Here is a 20,513-nt window from a genome sequence, read left to right on the forward strand (position 1 = left end):
GATGTCATTCCATGTCTTTATGTCCTCCTAAGACAGGTCGCAGCCCCGCAGCCACCCCTGCTAGGGTTACAGCATATTCTATCTAGTTGTGGCGCCACGGGCAGGTGGAGCTCGCCAGCCTGGGAAGGCAGTTTACCTAGGGGAAGGAAAACCCTCATCAAAAACCTCTGATGCCTTGCAGCTATATTAACTCATGGAAAAGGCTTCAGGAGTAAATTTCGAGGAAAAATCCGGAGTTGGAGCCCCTAAGGCAGCTCGACGTTGTATCCAACTCGTTCTGGCAGCTCCTGCGACGGCACTGGTCCCAAACTGTAACGACCCTGTTGTTCCTTTGGCCCCATCAGTGACGTGGAGAGGGAGACATGATAGATGGGCAACAGCCTGTTCTCAATAAAACACTGCCCAGACGAGCATCCGCTTACACCACACACCAACACACCTCGCACAAGCCGCAACAGAGAGCTCCAGCTCCGATGCTCCAGTCTAATACACAACTAGGATGCTTAACCCATGGTCGACCCTGACCGACGGAGGCCTCCCCATATGGGTGTCAGTGTGGTGTCGGTGATCATCAGGTTGATCCCATTACATCTTTGATGGGTGATAGCGTTTTACACAGCCTCTCACACAGCTATCAAGAATACAATGCAAATGAGCTGATTCAAATGGAAAATTAAGATTTTGCAGCACTGCTGTGTGTCTGTGTGGGCCAGGCTTTCACATGGGGGGGCTGTGATCTCTTTCCTCTTTCTTTCTGTCTTAAATTACCTTGCGCTTGTAACGTTGGCCTGGTTTAGTCGGAATGTGAAAGCAAACAGATTGGACAAGGCGCTATCTGAGATGTAGCTGGTTGGTGCTCGGCTGCAGGTGACTGATTCTGACCATTATGAACCGAACACGAGGCGGTAAAATGAAATCAGACATTTGTGGAAATGTCCTAATGTACATGCTTGCCAAAATTTAGTTCCAGGACACTGACAATGATATCTATGCTGTAAATACAAAGTTAGTTTAGCACAGATAAAACACAAAACAGGAAGGTTTTCTAGTAACACTACATCTGCACAAATCTAAAGCGTCACGGTCAACAAAATGCCATTTGTTGGTGAATGAAATGTCCGTTCCAGCTGCTCCGATCTGATTACCTGAGGTGCTGGAGTGTCACCTGGGTTTTACCTTCACGTTGCATCAGACACAGTAAAACACACTGATCACACTCGGTCACTTTCTCCTGCTGCCTTGTTGTGATGTTAAAGTAAATGAAGGCGTATTCACGTGGTGTTAACACTGAGGTCAGGGCATCCTGCTGCCTATGGGCCTGTTTTATTTACCTCAGAGGACAAAGCTCTGTTATCGTGGTGCTGCAGGGAGGCAGCTGCTCTGACTCAGCAGTGAAGGAGATTAACTCCTTCTGGACCAGAGAGTTGCTCCTCCGTCTCACCGAGGAGAGGTGTTGGCTTATCATTCAAACATGAACCAAAGTCTTCAATGGAATTTATTGAGCAACACTGCAGACAAACCACCTGACCTTCCAATGTAAAGTTGTTTCTGCTTGATGCAACTTTTTAGTTTGCTGTATGTTCTACTGTCTGCACAGATATGAGTGAATTAATGCACCTTGGTTCCATAAGAAAGTCTCAGTACAGTGTTTTACTCTGATTTACTCTCAGTCTGTGAGTCGGGGCGATGGTCCAGGTAATCCTGTGTTACAGTTTAATTTGTGATCAGGTTTCTACAATTTTAAACTGTCTGCAAAATTGTTTGTTTGAATTCCTCCTTTTCTTAAATGACTGGTAGCATATGTATAAATAATGTCAGGGTTGCATCGTATTGGTTTGTAATAAGGAAGGCGACAAAAGCATACTTGAAAGCCCCTGAGAAGCAGGTGGAAAAAAAGAAAGGACGATGCCAGGATCATTTTTCTCATCTGTGAATGTTTTAGCAGGGTATTTTTATTTGCACCATTGTTCTAAATAGGACCCAAGTCATTAAGGGTACACAAGGAACATGCTGTTAAGGCAAGAAGTGTACTTTGTGTTTAGAAACATGAATTCTTTTAGTTTTGTTTGAAACATGGCAGCTGTGGTTCTGTTCTGTTCACTTCTGTTCTGGCTGAAAGGAACATCACAAACTTAACATGAGAAACATAGGAAGACATTTTTTGTCACTTTTTTATAACAGTGTAAGTTAGAAGAATGCTGTTTTATGTAGTTAATTTTGGGGATTTTTCATCTGTATTAATTGTAAAATTACATCCTTACTCCAAATCCAAATAACTGGGTAGGATTTACATAATTCTCCAAAAAACAACAACAACCTTCAATCAATCAGATTTCAATCACTAAATTCAGAGAAATGCTCCAACTTAGTTACTCTCTCAGTGGATTTCCTGTGGCACCATTTTAAGCATTTTAAAATGAAACATCACACACTTCTTGAGGAAGTGGTCATCCACCACACTGTCTTTTTATTACATCGGCTAACAAGGTGACAAACTTGTCTCCCTCCTTTCCACAGATCAGAAAATATTAATCTTTGTCATGAATTTGAATTTGCACAAATGGCAGATGAACACGATTGTTTGAGTCATCACAAATGATTGAGTTGACAAATCAAATGTAAGACCTAAAGCAAAATAAACCTGGGCTCCTGTGTACACAATGTCCAAATGAACAATACAGAGTGCATCATTGCTAATCAATAATGTGAACAATATTATCAAAAAGATATTGTTTTGATTGGCAGCAAGGTTCAAGTGTTGCCCATGGACTGGATGTGTGTGTGTGTGTGTGTGTGTGTGTGTGTGTGTGTGAGAGAGAGAGAGAGAGAGAGAGAGAGAGAGAGAGAGAGAGAGAGAGAGAGAGAGAGAGACAGAGAGAGAGAGAGAGAGAGAGAGAGAGAGAGAGAGAGAGAGAGAGAGAGGGGCGAACAGGAAGTCAGACAGAAAGACTGGAAAAACAGAGGTGACATTTCCTCCCGAATGTTTCCGCTTCACATCCGTAAACGTCGGCACTTTCATTGGTTTTCCTGTTGGCACTAACTGGAAGACAATCTTGTTTCTCATGGTAACCAAAATAATCAGGATTCAATTCTGTTATTGGCTTTTCTGTCACAAATACACAATGAATGCACACGCATCATTTTGCAAAATGTAAACAAAACAAAATTTAAATTAAAAATTGCCTCAGGTCCCAACTTCAGGTCCCACATTTAGCATCCTGGCTAAATAAAGGATAGACATTTTTCCAGTGTGATCACATGATTTTTTTTTCTCTGCATCCTTCAAAAACAAGAAACTAGGTCAAATGAGTTTAGCATGAATCCAGCTGATGTCGAGTTCTGTAGAGAAGTACCGGCCTCCATGCAGCATTAGGAAGGGAAACTGTGAAATTGAACAGCATGTTTGAATAAAGACTCCCAGAAAAAAGAAAAAGAATTCAAGCCATCATGTTAATGGAGTGACAGCAAAAACAAGCAGCATGTCTATCCTGTCTGTCTAATAAAATGTGATTTTGACATGTGGCTCTATGGTTTTACATATAAAATATAAGTTTTCTAAAACCTCTAATTTGTCACATCTGCTCTAAATAATGCAAAATTACTCCATTGGCAAACATAAAGGATTTTTTTCACCATAACTAATTGCTCATGTGTGAAAATTTCAAATAATCTACTGTATATCTGTTTTGCAGCCATTGCTCACAAACGCTGCTAACTGTTCAAGAACTTATAGCAAAGTGCAGATTTTCTGATGCAAATATTTTCTTCCTGTTGCTCTCCTCCATCTCCACATGGTGTGAAAACAACATAATTTCTACTAACTTTTGAGGCAAAGCTTGTGCCATTGGCTGAGTCACAGCCTAGGATATAATATTACAGATAACAATATTTGTAAAATCAAAAGAGAAGAGAAGAAGTGTGTCTCCAAAACAATGAGATTTCTTCCATGCAGCAGACAAGCTGCGTACATGCTCAGATTTGCCATAGTTAAATATCTCAAAATTATTAGAAAACATAACATCTCAGCTGCAAACTAAAGCCCCAAAGTTATAAGTTATGAAAGGAAAAGACAGAGATATCAGTTTCTAACATGTTTCACCTAATTTCTTAACCTACTGAGATTGAATTAAAACAAAAGACAGATTCTGCCTAAACAACAGCTCTGACACAGACAATTACAACTATATTTACAATATAAAATCTTTTCTCGTATAATCCAGAAACAGGAAAAAACTCCTGAACGGAAAATGAAAATGGGGAACAAGATGGTGCATGTGGAATGAAAACACTCCACCAGTGTACATCAACAGGAGCGGGAGGAGAGGACTTGTGTAAATGTGTGGATCTGCTGTCATCCAGGTTACATCTTCACGTTGGCTCGCGTTTAAACAACCAGGGAGTGCGCAGAGAGTCCATCTGTGTGAACACGAGTCTGAATTGTCACTCTATGACGTTTCTGTTGCAGTCATATGACAGCCGTCGCTTGACGCCGGCGTTCTGAGCGTGATGGTTGGCTGAGGGGAGGCCAGGGGAGAGGAGACTGGCTGCTCCAGAAGCCTGTAAAGGAAAGAACACCTGCTAAGCTTTCAGACAAATGACAAAATAATTATCTTCATTCATTAGAAAAAAAAGATAAAAATTAACACAATAAATAACTTTTATCTTCTAATACCATGTTGATACCCAGATTTCAAGCCCCACCATCCCATCATTTTATGTGCTGTGCTGTATTAAGGCTTTATTGAGGAATACATTTTAAAGAAACAGCAACTTTAAAGATTATTAGGAACACTGTGTGGTCTGTGCATAAAATCAGTATGACATAAATCATGTGCTTTTGTTTTCATGCATGAATAAGAATGACATCAGTCTTTACTCACAGACTGTGGCTGCACTAGGTGTAAAGTTTTCAGCAGTAGATCACAAGACACGCTGTTAGCCCTCTTGTATCGCTGGCAAATCATTTTGTTCAAGTCATGGAAACTATCCAACAGCCTAGAAGGTTTAATAAGGAAACACAGAGGAAGAAATGATTCAGTAAACAAAGTGACAGAGTATAAAACATACTGTAACACTGTCTGTGTTGCATCTACACCTACTTATTGACATGTTTTTTATTCACGAAACTGACAATAATGAACAACAAAATGCAAATATCAGTTTTACAACAATTCTTGCTGGTTGAACCATAAGATCCAAAATTGTGATGATTTTTATGGTTCTGCTAAGACACGATCCATTAAAAACACCGTGCTCTGTTCCCACTGATGCCTGCAGTTCACCAAAGTGACCACCTGGTGGCCATAATCGCCCAGTGCAACCACTTTGATTTTGACATATTGTACAGTACAATGTGATATCAGTTTGTTATTGTTCCAGTAATTTATAACCTGTAAACCAAATTTAGTTGTTTGTGTTACTACTTTGTTTTACAGTGTTTCACAAAATGTAGTCAACTATCCATTCAACCATCCATCCATCCATCCATCCATCCATCCATCCATTCATCCATCCATCCATCTGCCTGGTGGATAAATTTACAAAGATTATTTCCTCATTCTTACTCGTCATTTCTTACTCCCCCTGAACTAGACAGCAGTATTTTTGCCACCAGTTTCTTTTTCAACCAACTCACTTCTGGCTTGGATGAAACACACAGAGGTAACTGAAAGAGCTGCAAATGCCATGAATAAAAGAACCCTGACTGAGTCAGGGCAGAGCCACCAGCTACTCCTGTAACAAATATCTTCATATACTCAACTCTGCTTTCCACATTGACAAGTTTGTTTTTGTATAAACCAGTTGGTACTACTTCATCTGTTCACTTTGCTTTTGCCCATGACTCATTTTAGATCTTGAACTCCTCATTGACCTTTCTCCCCATGACACTGGTCCCACCTCATCCTCCTCATCTGATCAAGTCTGTTCCTGGAATCATTAACCGCAAAGAACGAGGGCGCACTGTATATAATTATACTCTTTTTAAAAAAAAAACTTAAACAGTTATGATGTCGTTATTAATAAAATCATTAAAATTAACAGTTTGTTTAGTTTAAGAAAATGAATTAATGTATAATTAACTTTTATCATAAATAATATCATGGTTTCTGGTTATGTTAAGCCAGCAGAGAAGGCCTTGCTGGCACTGACTGCACACCACTGAATAAGAGTCAGACATGTGACTGTTTAAGAACTTATGTTGAAGCCACCATGTAATGAGATGAGACGAGATGAGATGAGATGAGATAGTACTTTACGTCATCTTCGTCACAATTGATCATAATCAGGTCAGGTTTTCTCTGCAGGCTCTAATATACGCCATTGTAAATTGGAGGTTTAAGTTAAAACAGTTTACACACTGTATAGTCAGAAATACTTTGGGCTCATCGGAGATGCTTCACCTACCCCTGGTCCTGGCTGGCTTTGCCCTTGAGAAGCTGCGTCAGTGTGGGAACGCTATCAAGGTCACAGGGGTCACTTGAGGACACAGGAGGCAGCGACGGGAAGGCTTCGACAACGACAGCCACCTACAGGAGAGACAAGACATGATTAGCTGCTACACCAGGGAGTGAGCAGAATTCTCAAATGATAGGTTTGAAGAATAAAAACAGGCCACCCACAAGACACGATTCATCCATAATTCAGAGAGTTGTTTGCGTCTCTCTTCAGTTCACATCAGGGGCTAATGCTTGATCTTCTTAAGGTCTCATCATGATGCTTTTAGCATATGAAACAACTTTCAAAATACTTTTCTCTCAGTACTCTCCTTCACTGCAGCTCTGGGCAGAGCTCATTCATCATTTACATTTTCTCACTGCAGTTGATGTCCACAGGGAGACTGCCTTTCCCTTCATCTTTTTAACTTTTCTTTTTTTCCAGAAAAAAAATATTGAGACCTAAGTCTTCTTTCATGTGAGTTGTTAAAGTCTAAAAACATCAGGATGAGCTGCATTTCCATTGTGACAGAAGACTGAAAACTGGGACAAAAATTCATACTTACCAAGGAGGATGAACTTTTGCTTTTTATTTTTTTAAACATAAAATACACCTAGGTACAATGGAATTTTCCCCGCCTCATGCTTTAAGACAGCTGGGATAGGCTCCAGCTCCCTGTGACCCGCAAAAACGGATGAAGCGGTCAGGAAAATGAATGAATGAATGAAAAATGCACCTATACACCCAGGGAAAAAAACCAACCATTTTGGTTGTGTGTGGGAGCCTCTTTTGGCACCATTTAAGGTCTAAGTTGACTTGATGGGAATGGAAGCCTTCATTTTCTCGGATGAAACTATACTGAATACAGTGGAATGGTACTGCCACTAAGTTGGAGAGGAACCAGTTTTATTAAACCAACATTTCACTTATAAGCAATCCCTCACCCCCTCGGTTCAGAAGTAAATTACTTTCATTAGTAGCTGCCCTGGGAATCTACATTTACAGCTGACACATTTGGATCTTATTCTCAATATCAGATTGAAAACAGTTAAGTCAGACTCATTCTTTAAAAACAATCTAGAATCAAGCTGATGCTGAGGGGGAGACATTTTTTCTCAATACATGTACATTCCCAGTACCAACTGACACACAGACTGGTACTGGTCCACGACCTGGGGGGTTGGGTACTACTGCTCTATGAGCAACATAGAGGCTCAGGATTTTCAAATGATACTTGACCAAGAGATCTTCCTAAATCTGGATCAGCAAACTGACTGACATAAAGTTTTAATGAGAACAGCTAATGACGCCTGGAGCTGGTTTTAGGCTGTAAGTAACATTTGACACACAAAATGTTGGCCACAACCTGACTAGATCAACAAGTGTCCTTTAGCTGCTACATAAAAACAGGTTGATTAGAAACAGTGACGGTTTTATCCTAAGATCAGTGAAGCAATCAGTGAAGGTTACAAAACTAATTCCGTATGTCCATTGGATATTGTGATTGATTTGAAAGCCATCAGTATCTCATTTTCAGGTGAATCACACAGGCTGTGGTGTTCATTATTTTCTAACTATGATTCAAACATCACATACCTACATAGATTCTCTTTATGTCAATATACCAGAGGAGTAACGTCACCAATTAGATGGCTATGCTGACAGGACAAATGACTCAACACTACAAGCTGATGTAACATGAACAGGAGTTTGTGTTTCCACAACAGTGTTTGACGCACTGCTGTGTTAAAGTTGCAAATGCGAAACAAATTTTTTTTTTTTTTTTTTTTTTTAGAAATGACTGATATTTTTTGTCCAGATCACCCACCACTGATATTCATGACATCAAACAAAATTGTTTTGGAGTAAAATTATTGCATCGTAATTCATTCGTCTTGCATGGTTTTAAAACCTGAAGATTTTATAAATCAAAGTATTAAGAACTTCAGAACAGTTAAGAAGTATTGTGGGTCATGTCGTCCTTAATTTGATGCAGAAGATGAACATGTGGGATTAGAAAGATGAGTTCTGGTTGTATTTCATCCAACAAATATAAAGACTCAATAATTCCACAAGTAAATCTTGGAACACAATCAGCATCACAGGTTTGTTGAACAGCAGCAGTAAACAATTCATAGCCAGTAAACGCCAGTGCAAATAAACTATAACAATCCAAAGAACTCTCAGAGAAACAGAATGACCTGATAGTGAGTTTCTAGTTTGTGTTCTCTCTTTTAAACCATCTTAGAGAGATAAAGCAAGATAGTACAACCTACCAGATTCTGATTGGCCAGGATCCTGTCTTTGCCCTCCTCCACAGAGCTGGTTGGCCACCACTGTCCCACGACATCTCGGTGGTCATCGGATGAATCCTGAGGAAAGGCTGTCCAGGCGTCGTCTGGTTGGTGGAACGAGCTGCCGGTCCAGCCTGGTGTCCAGTGGGTCGACTCTCTGCTGATGGCGTTATGTCCATGTGCTGTTTCCACACACACACACACACACACACACACACACACACACACACACACACACACACACACACACACACACATACACACACACACAGCACAAACTCACTTATTTACAGGTTAAAGACTTGCTATTTGATTTTATAACAGATAAACCTGGTGAATGTTTGTGTATTTTTAGATCATCTGTTGCTCTAAACATACACACCCGCTGTTGCTGAAAAGTTACTCGCTGTACCTGGAATCTTTGTGTCACGCTGTGACATCTCGCAGTGAACGTTTGTCTCACTTTGTCGCCTGCAGCCTTCTCGCCCCACATTACCTGTCATAACTCAGACTTTGCATGATGTGTTCATCAGACGCACTCTGGTGCGTAGATGTGTTTGTGTGACTTTCTCTTGTAGCTGCTGCTCTAGAACCTGAAGCTAAAAGGGGCTTAGAGTTCCAGGCCCTGTTTTCCTCCTCCTCCTCCTCCTCCCTCACTTAACCCAGCTTTGAATGATTAATACCATGTACGGAGAGATCAGTCAGGAATTCAGGTCAGGACAGACTGTATTCTCATTTTTACTGCAGGGCAAAAGTAGGCAAAAAACAAATCTCCCTGATTATCACAAGATTATTAAAAAGTGATTTTGTAAAACTAATTTTGTTCTTTACTCAGTTGTGTTTTCATCCTCATTCAGTGCTTCAGTGAAAAAACTATAAAAGGTTCACTAACTTAAAGACAAAACATTTTAGGGTCCATAAATGTAGTCTTACAGCAAATCACAGAACATGTTGTGCTTTATTTAGATTTAGAAGCGTGTTTTTATATTGTAGTCAGCCAGTGGATTCTCATGATTTATGAACCAGACTACCAGACTCTTGAGACTTGAGTACATTTAGTGGGATGGTTGAACTAGATTCAAAACAAATACTTCTGCCTTCAACTGGCCATCATGGGAATTAATAAAATGAATCAGAAGATGTGCAAAAATGTACATCAAAAATGTATGTGTCCTGTTGATTAGCCAGAATGACTGGAATATCTTTAGATCACCGCAAATGAAACCAAAATGACCTACATGACGTTTTTTCCCCCTACCAACCAGTAAGTAATTTCTTCTGAGCAAAGATGGATGTTGTAATTTTCACAGGTCTAAATCTGGTTCTGTTAAAAAATTGTTCACTCTTCTGAGAACCCTTGTGGAACATGTCCACTGCCACCTACTGTGTAGACGCTGCACTAAAAGTTATTGTAAGCACTTTGGCTCTATTCATCAACTTGGCCAGACATACATTGTGCCTCTCTAATGTCATGGCTAACAGTTTGAATTATCCCCAGCGTTTGTTTGTCGTTTGGTCACGGTGCGTTGGTCTAATTACAACGATACCCATGAGCCTTGGGCGCCGTGAAGAAGCAGCCACCAGTGAGTGGTGCAAATTAAAGTGAGTTTAAAGCACTTCATCTTGCTAGAAAAGAGATGAATCCAGATGAAGTCAACAATACCTATTCTGCGTGATACTACACTATTATTTGTTATTAAATATTTGTTGGTAGAGAAGCATTAGTGATTTTTTTATTGCTTCATATTAGAACTGTAGCAGTAAATTATCTGTATAACTGGAAAATATATTCATATTTTACTTTATCATAAAGTATGAATGGTTGAAAACCAGTGGTAAATCCCTTCCAAACAGAGTGGTTGTTAAGCCATTTCTAAACTGTACAAACTGTACAAAAGGTTAAAAATGCACTAATACTCTGCAGCGCCTCAGAAACAACATATGAAGCAGTGATGTGTTTCTCTGCAGCTGCAGTTTCATTAAAAGATAGCTTTACTTCTGATTCCATTTAATGAGCTGTACCTCGTGAACCTAAAGTGAAGATCCTCTATCTTTAGTCAAAGGAAATCCCAAAAGCAAGCTTTCTAAAGCTCCCTAAAGGAGGAGAAACTTATTAGAAGGAAGTGACAGAGAGAAGAAGACCTGCCAGCAAAAACAGACAGAGGCAAACTGAGCTATGAAACTCACCAACACTAGCTCTGCTTCCATAAGGCACTGAGGCAGACATGGTGGACCCCTCGCTCCAGGACGGCTCCCCCTCTGCCTGTATGAATACTCCAAATTCATCCTCGTTCTCCTCACTGGCCACAGTGCAGCCCCTCTCCTCCTCTCCCTGATCCTCCAGCTCTCTCCTGTTTCTACCTTTCCTTTCCCGGCCTTCTTCCTTGTCCCCCGTCGTCACAGTGACCCCTTCCTCCTTCTCCTCTGAACAGGGCAGGCTGGCTGCCATGGATCCCAGTGGGGGCAAAGAAGGGGCAGGATGAGCCACTGGGAGGCCAGGAGCGGTAGACGGATCAGCAAAGCAAAAATAGATGAAGTTAGAGCTGCTCTCTCCATTTGCGCTGACATGGGTGATACTTGTATGTTCAGAAGTGCCTCCTGGATCTTTCCTCCTCCCCACGCATTCATATATAGTCTCCATCCAGGCATCTTTTAGTGCAGAACTTTGCACAATGTCCTTACTAACATCTTCCCAGGTGGTACTGTCATTCTCATCACCTTTACCATCACCAACTTCCAGCTCCATGCAGGCGTATTCCCTTCCCAGGAGCACCAGAGCTTCACCCCCTTCCTCATAATTTATTCTCTGCTCTATATTCTCTTCCTTTGACTCCTCTATTCCATTTCCCGTCTGCAGCTCATCTCTCTTCTCTGTTCCATAAAGCTCAGTTGTACTGCATTCGTTCTCTGTTGTGATCCTGCCATCGTCATCTAAGACAGTGTGATCTGTGTCATTCAGAGGAGAAGGTGAACCATCTTTCTCCTCCTGGCTCGTTTTTTCAACATTTTTAAGGAATAGAAGTTTTCCATTGTTGTTCACAGTGTTGTTGACATCAGACACACAGTTCAGCTCTTCTTTACCCACAATCCCACTGTCTGCTACCTGATGCCCTTTAAGGTGATACTCCGTGTTGCTCGCTTGCTCTCCCAAGACGATGCTTATCTCATGGTCAGCATTCCATGTGCTGCCATCTACAGGAAGGGAGGGCAACGGGAACACTGCAGTGCTGACTTGGACAGGACAAGTAGAGACAGAGACACCTTCACAGCACTCAGATACACTAGAGAATTTAGTTGTGTTAATGATGCATCCGTCCACACCACCCACACTCTTCATGTCTCTCTCTGAATCCTGATGTTTCTCTATACAATCAGAAAATCCTTCTACATTAGCTGCAGTTCGTTCACATGGGTTTTTACTTGGTTTCCTGTCATCAAAGTTTCTGTTTTGTCTAGTTGAACAGACGTCCATCACCTGTTCAGGTTGGCCATGAATGGAATCATTGTTTGGATGTATCTCCATAACCCCAAGCTTTGCATCCTCTTCTCTTTCCAGAGAGATGTTCTTGTCATGAGAAGTTTGTGTCTTCATGTCCTCGTTCTCAGCTCCTCTGATGTCATGGCTGCTCTGGGATTCTGGTTGAAAGCTGTTATATTCTAGGTCACGATTTAGTACAGTCAAAACAGAGTTTGAGGACTCCAACAAACGGTGGCATCCCTTCTCCTCCTCTTCATTCCTTTGCCTCTCCTTTCTCATTCCTTTTAACTCGCTGTTCAGCCTGTTTGGAACGCCTCCTCCTGGACTTTCACCTCCCTCGTAGCTTTCCCTCCTCTGTGCTCCCCTTTCTGTCTGAATACTAGTTCTTGGAGAAGCATTATGGCAAGATCTGGGGCTTGCTCCCTCCTTTTCATGTCTCACTCTTCCGATGTCCGGCTGCCCGCTGGGACACTGTTTACTGCCTGGTCCTCCTTTGTCTTGCTCTTCCTGCCATTCTTCCAGAATGATTCCTCCAGCATGATCCTCCCTGCTGCTTTGTTGCCTTTCTCTGCTCACGCCTGTTTTCTCCCAGCCTGCAGCATTGCAGGACTTCCTCCATCTCCGGCCAGATCGCACTCTAACCCGGTTTGCTCCAGTCTGTGCTGGCGAGGTTAGACCATGGTCCCTCCTCCCACCTGGGGTGTTTCTGCCTCCTCCTCCTGTTTTGCCTCTCAGCCATCCCCCAACCACACTGGAGCTGGTACTGGAAATCACACCAGAATCAGGCTTAGTTGTGGGGTACAAACAACTCCCTTTCTCAGTTTGGAGGAAGAGGCATTGAGTCTGCGTCTTGCCAGTACCTTCTGACGTCTTCAGAGTAGCAACTGTTACTAAAGCTCCGATTCCAGCCTGCCCACCATTCAGCCCCAAAGGATGCCTGTACCCCATGCGACCCCACTCCCCACTCAGGTATACATCTGCAGGTCTGAGGCAGGAAGTCGAGTCCCTGTGTCCTGCAGGAGGAGCCGTGGGTGCTTGCCCCCCACCAAGGGGACCACCACTCTTCCTGCGGTTCTTGGAACACAGGGCCCAAGCTCTGAGGCCCCGGATTAGCGGCAGGTCACCAAGACCCAGCTCCAGTCGACTTGGTAAGGGTAGAGAGGCTTTGGAGCACTTCTGTAGAATCTCCCGAGTAGAGGCTGATATGTTCAGGCAGGGGTAGTTGTTGTTGTTGTTCTGTTGGAGCATGGTGGCTGTTGTGGGCCTCATCTATGTCATATAGCCGTGTCCTCTCTTATTCGTTATTAACATGAAGCCTGTTAGGTGGAAGGCAATGTTGGCACGATCAGGAGCCGTTTCTGGATTCCAAGCCAGATGGCTCAAAGTTAAAAAATGAGTATGGAAAAAATACACTATGCATTATTAAAACAACTGAAATACTTGACAGTGCAAGAGAGGTTTGACTCTCTTGCTTAGTCCATATCTTAACAGTTCATTCTGACCACATCTGAGTTCTGGAACAAGGACAAAAAAAAAAAGAGAAAATCTTGTTTTCCAGACACCAATGTGTAATTGTGTCCTGTTCCTCCTTTTTCCTCCTTACATTAGAGAGTCTCTGACAGATGGGTCAAATGTTAAGTTGTCAGCTGATAATAGAGTATAATGAGAAGTTTGTTCTCCTCCAGATGGGCACCAAGTCAAGCTGTCACCAGGACTCCACTGCCCACCTTGTTGGTATCCAGGATCAATTCAGATGACACAGAACAACCTGTAGAGGGGTGGAACAAAGCAAGAAAATGAAAGACTAATGGGTAGAATGGGATGGGTTAGCGCAGCAGTTTATTGTTCGATATCATAAAATAGTTTAAAAAAACTGCCGGGAGGTGTCTTAATTAAATTTACTTTATCTGACTAATTATTAAGAGGGTAGTTAGGGCAGAGGAATTACAGATATAAAGACAAGGTTAATGAAATTATGAAGTGAGCTGTTTCATTTCCACACAGAGAAGTGTATTTGTTTCCCTTTCTTTTACATCTATCCGTTAGATAAGGGAGGGGGTGAGTTTGGTACAAATCCAAGAGGCTTCTCCTCATATTCCTCACACAAAAGCAGGCTGTTTCAAATTAAATTATACATTCACGCCACGTCCATTGTGCTGTAGATTAGAGTATTTGTTGCATCAGCCAAACAGAATCATCAAATGGTGTCAGACTGGGTACAGGTGCCCATAATCTATCAATTCAGTTCTCATGTCTACACAGTTTACAGGATTTACTCAGTGACAAAATAAACATAAGCAGCTGAAAAAAGCATGAGTCAGGAATATGAGACACCACAGCCTCCCGCTGTGATGGAGATGAACCACATCAAACCACACACTGGACCCAGTATCCCCCATCCCACTGACCTGAATGGGATGCCTTCAACGTTTTCATTGTATCTCACCTCATTCGGTTCCACAGAGACTCCAGCTCAGGATGTGAATCCAGTGTCATTCACTTGATGTCTCTATGCTGCCTTAGCTGTTGACAGGCGAAGGCGATTCAATCGTCCCTCCGGAGCATCCTTCAGCGGGATCTAACACGTCCAACCAGTCGGCCTGGAGATTCAGCGCTACAGATTATTCAAACGTGCGTTCAGGTCTGTCCCATCGTGTAAATCAGAGTTAGACATCACGGTGAATTTTTTTTATTTCGCTCTGTATTCCCCTTCGTTCGGCCATTGCGCATCATCTCATCCAGCGCTGGTCGGCATCGTGCGCCGCCGCATCTTACCGCAGTAGCCTCGGGTCTGTTCAGCGCGGAGGATGACGGAGAGCTCATTTGACTTGCAGCCCACTCACCTATAGGAGGGATGATTCGTGCCACAGAGACAAGGGGGGGGGGGGGGTGAGGGGACCGGAAATGTATGGAGGGCTGTTAATGTCAAAAGGAAAGATTAAAAAAAAAAAAAAAAAAGAATCTGAAAATATTGTTTTTTATGCCTCACTTATGAATGTTTTTGTAAAATCACTTTTTTTTCAAAATGTGAAAAAAAACTAAATTATAAATCATATGTAGTGCAAATCATTCATTCATTCATTCATTTATTTTGTAGACCCGCTTCATCCGCCGGCCCAGGTCGCGGGGAGCTGGAGCGTATTCGTGCTTGTCTTTGGGCGTGAGGCGGGGAAAACTCCGAAAGACGGTTGTAGATTTGATTCCTGTCTATGTGAAGTATGTTCTCTGTGTTCTCTGTTTAAAGTAGCCCCCCGCAATGCGCTGGCGCAGTGGTTCCTAACCTGGGTTCGGCAAAAACACCCGATGTGTCGGGTGTTTTTATGAATATTTTAATTCATAGTAACTATGTTGAGCAGAAAAAGAAAGTGGTCGGATGAATGTGTGCAACGTGAATGTACATGTTCTGCATGCATGCATGTTCAGCGTTCTGCATGATTTGCAATGTCAAGTTGAGGAACTGTAGTCTCACACTGGAAGAAATAGAGAAACACTTCCTTAAACTGCATGGAAAACAAATGTACAGACTTTGCTGTGAAAATGTCATAAGAGTAGCACTTGTCAAGGTGAAGCCACACATATCTGAACTGGTCTCTCAGTAACAACAGCAGAAGTCACACTGATTTGCAGGTAGGTCATTTCATGTCAGTTAATGCACTGTCTTGGTTTTGTTCTTTGAAAAAGGTGAAATTGATGCACAATTCATTAAATACACCAGTAAAACATATACAGTATTTTCCACACCTAAAAGCTTTTATTTTTCTCAATTTCTTATAATCCCATGTGCCTTATAAATGAAAAAAGTTTTAAAATAGACCATTCATTGAATATGAGTTCTCAGATGCATTTTATAATCTAGTGCGCTTTATAGTGCGGAAAATACTGTACTTATGTCTTAAAATTTGAAAAAAAGGAAAGATTTTTTTTTAAACTAAATAATGTTTCGGTGAGTGAGCATATGAAACCGGCAGGGTTCAGTACCTCCAACAAGGTTAAGAGCCACTGCGCTTTGAATTCAGGGGTGTTGCGGGATGTTGCAGTCTGTGACTGCCTTGTTGATAATGACTCTGTGCAACTACATGGACTGACACCCACAATTCTTCTAGGTGTCCCCTTCCATGGAGACCGCCATCCTTCCCATGCTTCCTGGAGCACAGGGCCCAAATGGATTGAAGTCATATGCAGTGTTTGGAATATATTTCACTGATGATATGACAGTGTCATACAAACATTTTTTAATATTTGGATTTTGTGCACAGGTAGTCCTGGATTAAAGGAGGATGAAATGCTGCAAATGACAGGACAAATCCGACATCAGAGCAAATTGTTCACTTGGTCTAATATTTGCTGATCTTAATATGGGGTGTTAATGTTACGCTGCTTAGCAATAACCCAAACAGTTGTGGCAGAAAGAGGAACTGCAGTAGTTGGATATGGGCGGTTGTTTGTGTGTACAAATGCTCATATCTTGAGGACCACCTGCACATGCCTCTTTTGTAATAATGTTTTAGGACCATGCAATTTAAGGAAGGCACTTTCAAGATCTGACAGAACAGGATCTGACCGAACCCTGAAATGATGAAGTAAGATATTAAAATATTACTAATATTAAGACATTTATATGCTCAATCATAATCAACATTACTCAGATCTAACATTATTTGTAATATCTGATGAATCAGCTGAAAACAGGAATCAGCTGGTGACACTGCAGTCACTTGCTTCTAACCTCCCACAGCTGTGTGGCACTGTTTGCTCCTCATACAGCAGTAATCGCTTCTCACAGTCACCCTTGTCGTCCACGTTGCACAGCATCGTCACAGGAGTAGATAAATAGATTGAGAGCACACACACACACACACACACACACACACACACACACACACACACACACACACACACACACACACACACACACACACAAAGGGAAGACGTCATGCACTGGTATGCGTTGTTGATGAATTTCTCCTTCTTCAAGGACTCATCCATGTGCTTTTCTTCTCTAATCCACAGACAAAATCTGTCATGTATTTGTGTTTTTGAGACTTAATCTTTTCACAATGTGGGAATGAGTTCTTTGCTATGCTGTCCCTTTGCTTCCCTGCCGAATGCTGTCAGGAATACATGTAAATCAATAGTGTGGCAAACTGTAATGTTTGTTGTGTTGCCAATATTATACACAAATTAGTAACTATTCAATGTAGAAGAGTCTGACATTTCACGTTTACCTCAGTGAAGTTTCATCCAATCATAAAATAAGTATTTGATTTGCATCGTGAATTTGACAAAAATATATGACCAGCAGCATTTTTATAAGTTATGTTTTAGTTATAAATTTGAAATTATGGTACAGGGAAAAGTCAGTCAGATAGTGAACCAATAATGATGATATAATATGAAAATTCACAAATACCACTCAACATTTATATTTATATGTCTTGTGTCCATTCATTCCATTCCATTACATTCAGATAATATGATATGATATATGTTAATATGTTCCCAATATGTGAATATGTAAATTTCATATGTTGCAGATGTTAATATGTATGTATATTATTTAACTATTTATGTTTGACCCCCCCCCCTGCTGCCACGATCGCACAAATTTCCCCACTGTGGGACAATAAAGGTCTATTATTATTATTATTATTATTATTATTATTATTATTATTATTATTATTATTATTATTCTAATTCGGCAAGTTGTAGGAAATATTTTGGAGAAGTGCCAGTTCACCACCTGAGCACTGAAGAGGTGCCCTTGAGCAAGGCACCATTCCCTTTATAAGCTGCTAATTGAGCGCACAACCCCTACCTCCCCCATCACTTGCATGCCTACAGGCCCTGTGTGTGTGTGTTACAGGCCTGTACCCACATTTATACGCATGTGACTAACTGTGTGCTAGAGTGGAAAATGATCTCAGAAAATATAATCGTAACTTTGAGGATGAATTAAACTGTTCTGAAGACTAGTACATCATACAAATCTTCATTTTGGGAATAATATTTTATTGTTATAACATTTTAGCTAGAAAATCAAGGATGCTGTTGAACCAGAAATAAATTTCTTATTTTCACATTTTTCTATTCATAATACTCAACTTATGTTACTTATCTCAAGTTTCCTCCTGATTAACCTGTAAAATTATCAATGTGTTCAAAGCTGTTTCTGAAAAACCCCAAAAACAACAACCCAAAAAACCCAACAAAAACAAAAAGAAAAAAACTGCAGCAGAGATTTTGACAGGATTTCTTCATGCATTTTATTAGACAATTTCATTCCCTCTACCAGCCTAGTAAACAAATTAAAGTAAAAAGTGTTCATTCTTAAATTTCTTTTCAATCACTGGAAAAATAGTACATCACAAGGTTGTATTTTATAAAACTGTTATCTTTGAAGATAATTCCTATGATTAGTGTAAATCAGTAGTTTAGAAAAAAACTATTTTCATGTTATAGTTAATAGTTTTTATCAAATAGAAAGTATTTGGAAATAAAACTTAGATGTCTCAATGTAGAGACAATAAATATCTAAATACAATAAAATACAGCAGAAGGCCTTTCTCCCTCTATTCCAAAGAAATTTATTCTTTAACACACACATATATAATAAGGAAAAAGGCAGAATAAATGTGTTTATTAACCTGACATTACTTATTTCAATATTCAAAGTTTTTCTGTAATATAAAAAAATCATTAAATAAACAAAGGAATCTCAGATTAATAAAGACATTTTAGTCAAAAAGAAAACATGCCTTAGTCCTCTTGTCCTTGACTTTTTCCTCTTGTTGTACAACAGCATTTAAAACAGTTGAAAGCTCACTTTTCCTTGGCTGTTCCATCAGTCTTATAGCAATATTAACAGAACTATAAAAGGCTATATTTTTAGCAATCTTGCAATCACCTTGAGGTCAACAGTAACCCTTATCTCCAAATGTCCACTGAGCCTGTTGGTTTTTTTTTGAAGGGGTATATCTTGCAGTTAAAACTTCATTCACAAAATGTACAGTGGTGTCAGGCAGTGTACAGTTAAAAACATGAAAAAAAAAAAGCAGCAGCGTGGCATACATTTTTGAGGGTAACTTGTGAGCAGAAGGTCACAGGTTTGATCCCAACAGCAGTAAATAATCCAGAGTATCCTTCTCACTCATTGTGTCTGACTCTGGGTAACAGGTCCAGCTAAATGCATAAAGTATAAAACTAGGGCAGAAAACTAGAATAGCTTGAAATATCAAACAGTCAAACCTTTTTTTCAAGGTCAATAAAATAATTTATCAGGTAAGAAAATATAATTCCTCCGCCTGACTTTGGTGAATATGAAAATAATTCCATTTTATATTCAAGGGATACTGCTTCAAAAAGGGAATTACACAATTGTATTTACATAAATAATAATTTTTTTGGAGCGTAGTGGTTAAAACTGAATTATTTTGAACTTTTCTTAAAATCATGGTTAAATCAATGTTGACATGAATAACTGATTCATTCCAGCCCATTTTGAACACACAAAAACAATAAATATTTTATCAATCCCAAATGTTCACATTTAGAATGAAACCATCAAAACCAAACAAAATATGATAAACAAGTAAGACTAACCTAACAGAACTCAAAAATAACAAAAATAATCACATTTTAAATGAAATAAAACAACAACACTGTACTGCTTTGTTTTCATTCAATTCATACTTATCATCTATCAAAATATAAAATAATGGACTTTTACATGATCAAGGTTTGCAACATGGCAGGCTTAGCATACAAAAACACTGCAACCTCACCAAAGCAAAACAAAAGAATAAAAAACACATTTAAGATTTCATTACAGCATCCTTAATAGTTGAAGTCCGATACCTGGTGAGTAGTTGTTGTAGTTGTCGAAGACTCACCTGTTGGCATTTCAGAAGTAACCATTTGTCGGGTGATCTTGGTGGTCTTGGTCACCATGGTGACAGTTCCTTCTTCTGAGGATAAAACGTGGTGCTCTTCTGATGTTTCTTGGGGTTTGAAGTCGAGACTTGTGTGGTGGAGGCAGAAAGACCCTGAGACATCAACCTCACCTCCCACTTCTCCTTTCCTTTGGGCTTGGGGAGAGCCCTCTGGGGTTATCTGCAAGAAACCTGGGGAAGCAAAGGAAGAAACAAGGAAAGGCAAAAAGATGACAGAGAGGTGACGATGGGTGACAATCTCAAGGGGGAGGAGAATAATTAATTTTAATAATATGAATAATATTATTCTTTAATAATAAAGAAACACTAGTAGACGATTTATTAATCTGAAAAACTCAGCAATATTTGTAAAAATAA

The 20,513-nt window shown here is 40.4% G+C and overlaps 2 protein-coding genes across 2 annotated transcripts in view; both read right to left on the bottom strand.

The window, feature by feature from the left end:
• Window positions 1-1,946: 1,946 nt before the first annotated feature.
• Window positions 1,947-14,986, bottom strand: si:ch211-14c7.2 (uncharacterized). Its single transcript, XM_068317739.1, has 6 exons — window positions 14,654-14,986; window positions 10,917-13,975; window positions 8,712-8,911; window positions 6,406-6,527; window positions 4,881-4,995; window positions 1,947-4,557 (listed from the first exon to the last, which is right to left on the bottom strand). Exons 2-6 carry the CDS (start codon window positions 13,474-13,476, stop codon window positions 4,441-4,443), a joined length of 3,114 nt encoding a protein of 1,037 aa, XP_068173840.1. The 5' UTR covers window positions 13,477-13,975; window positions 14,654-14,986; the 3' UTR covers window positions 1,947-4,440.
• Window positions 14,987-18,195: 3,209 nt separating this feature from the next.
• Window positions 18,196-20,513, bottom strand: part of prx (periaxin) — a 51,630-nt gene continuing 49,312 nt past the window's right edge. The window contains exon 10 of the mRNA XM_068316762.1: window positions 18,196-20,327. Within this exon, the coding sequence (XP_068172863.1) occupies window positions 20,041-20,327 (287 nt within the window). The 3' untranslated portion in view covers window positions 18,196-20,040. The remainder of the gene's footprint in view (window positions 20,328-20,513) is intronic.

Source organism: Antennarius striatus, chromosome 6 (genome assembly GCF_040054535.1).
Source record: "Antennarius striatus isolate MH-2024 chromosome 6, ASM4005453v1, whole genome shotgun sequence".
In the NCBI taxonomy this organism is placed as follows: Eukaryota; Metazoa; Chordata; class Actinopteri; order Lophiiformes; family Antennariidae; genus Antennarius; species Antennarius striatus.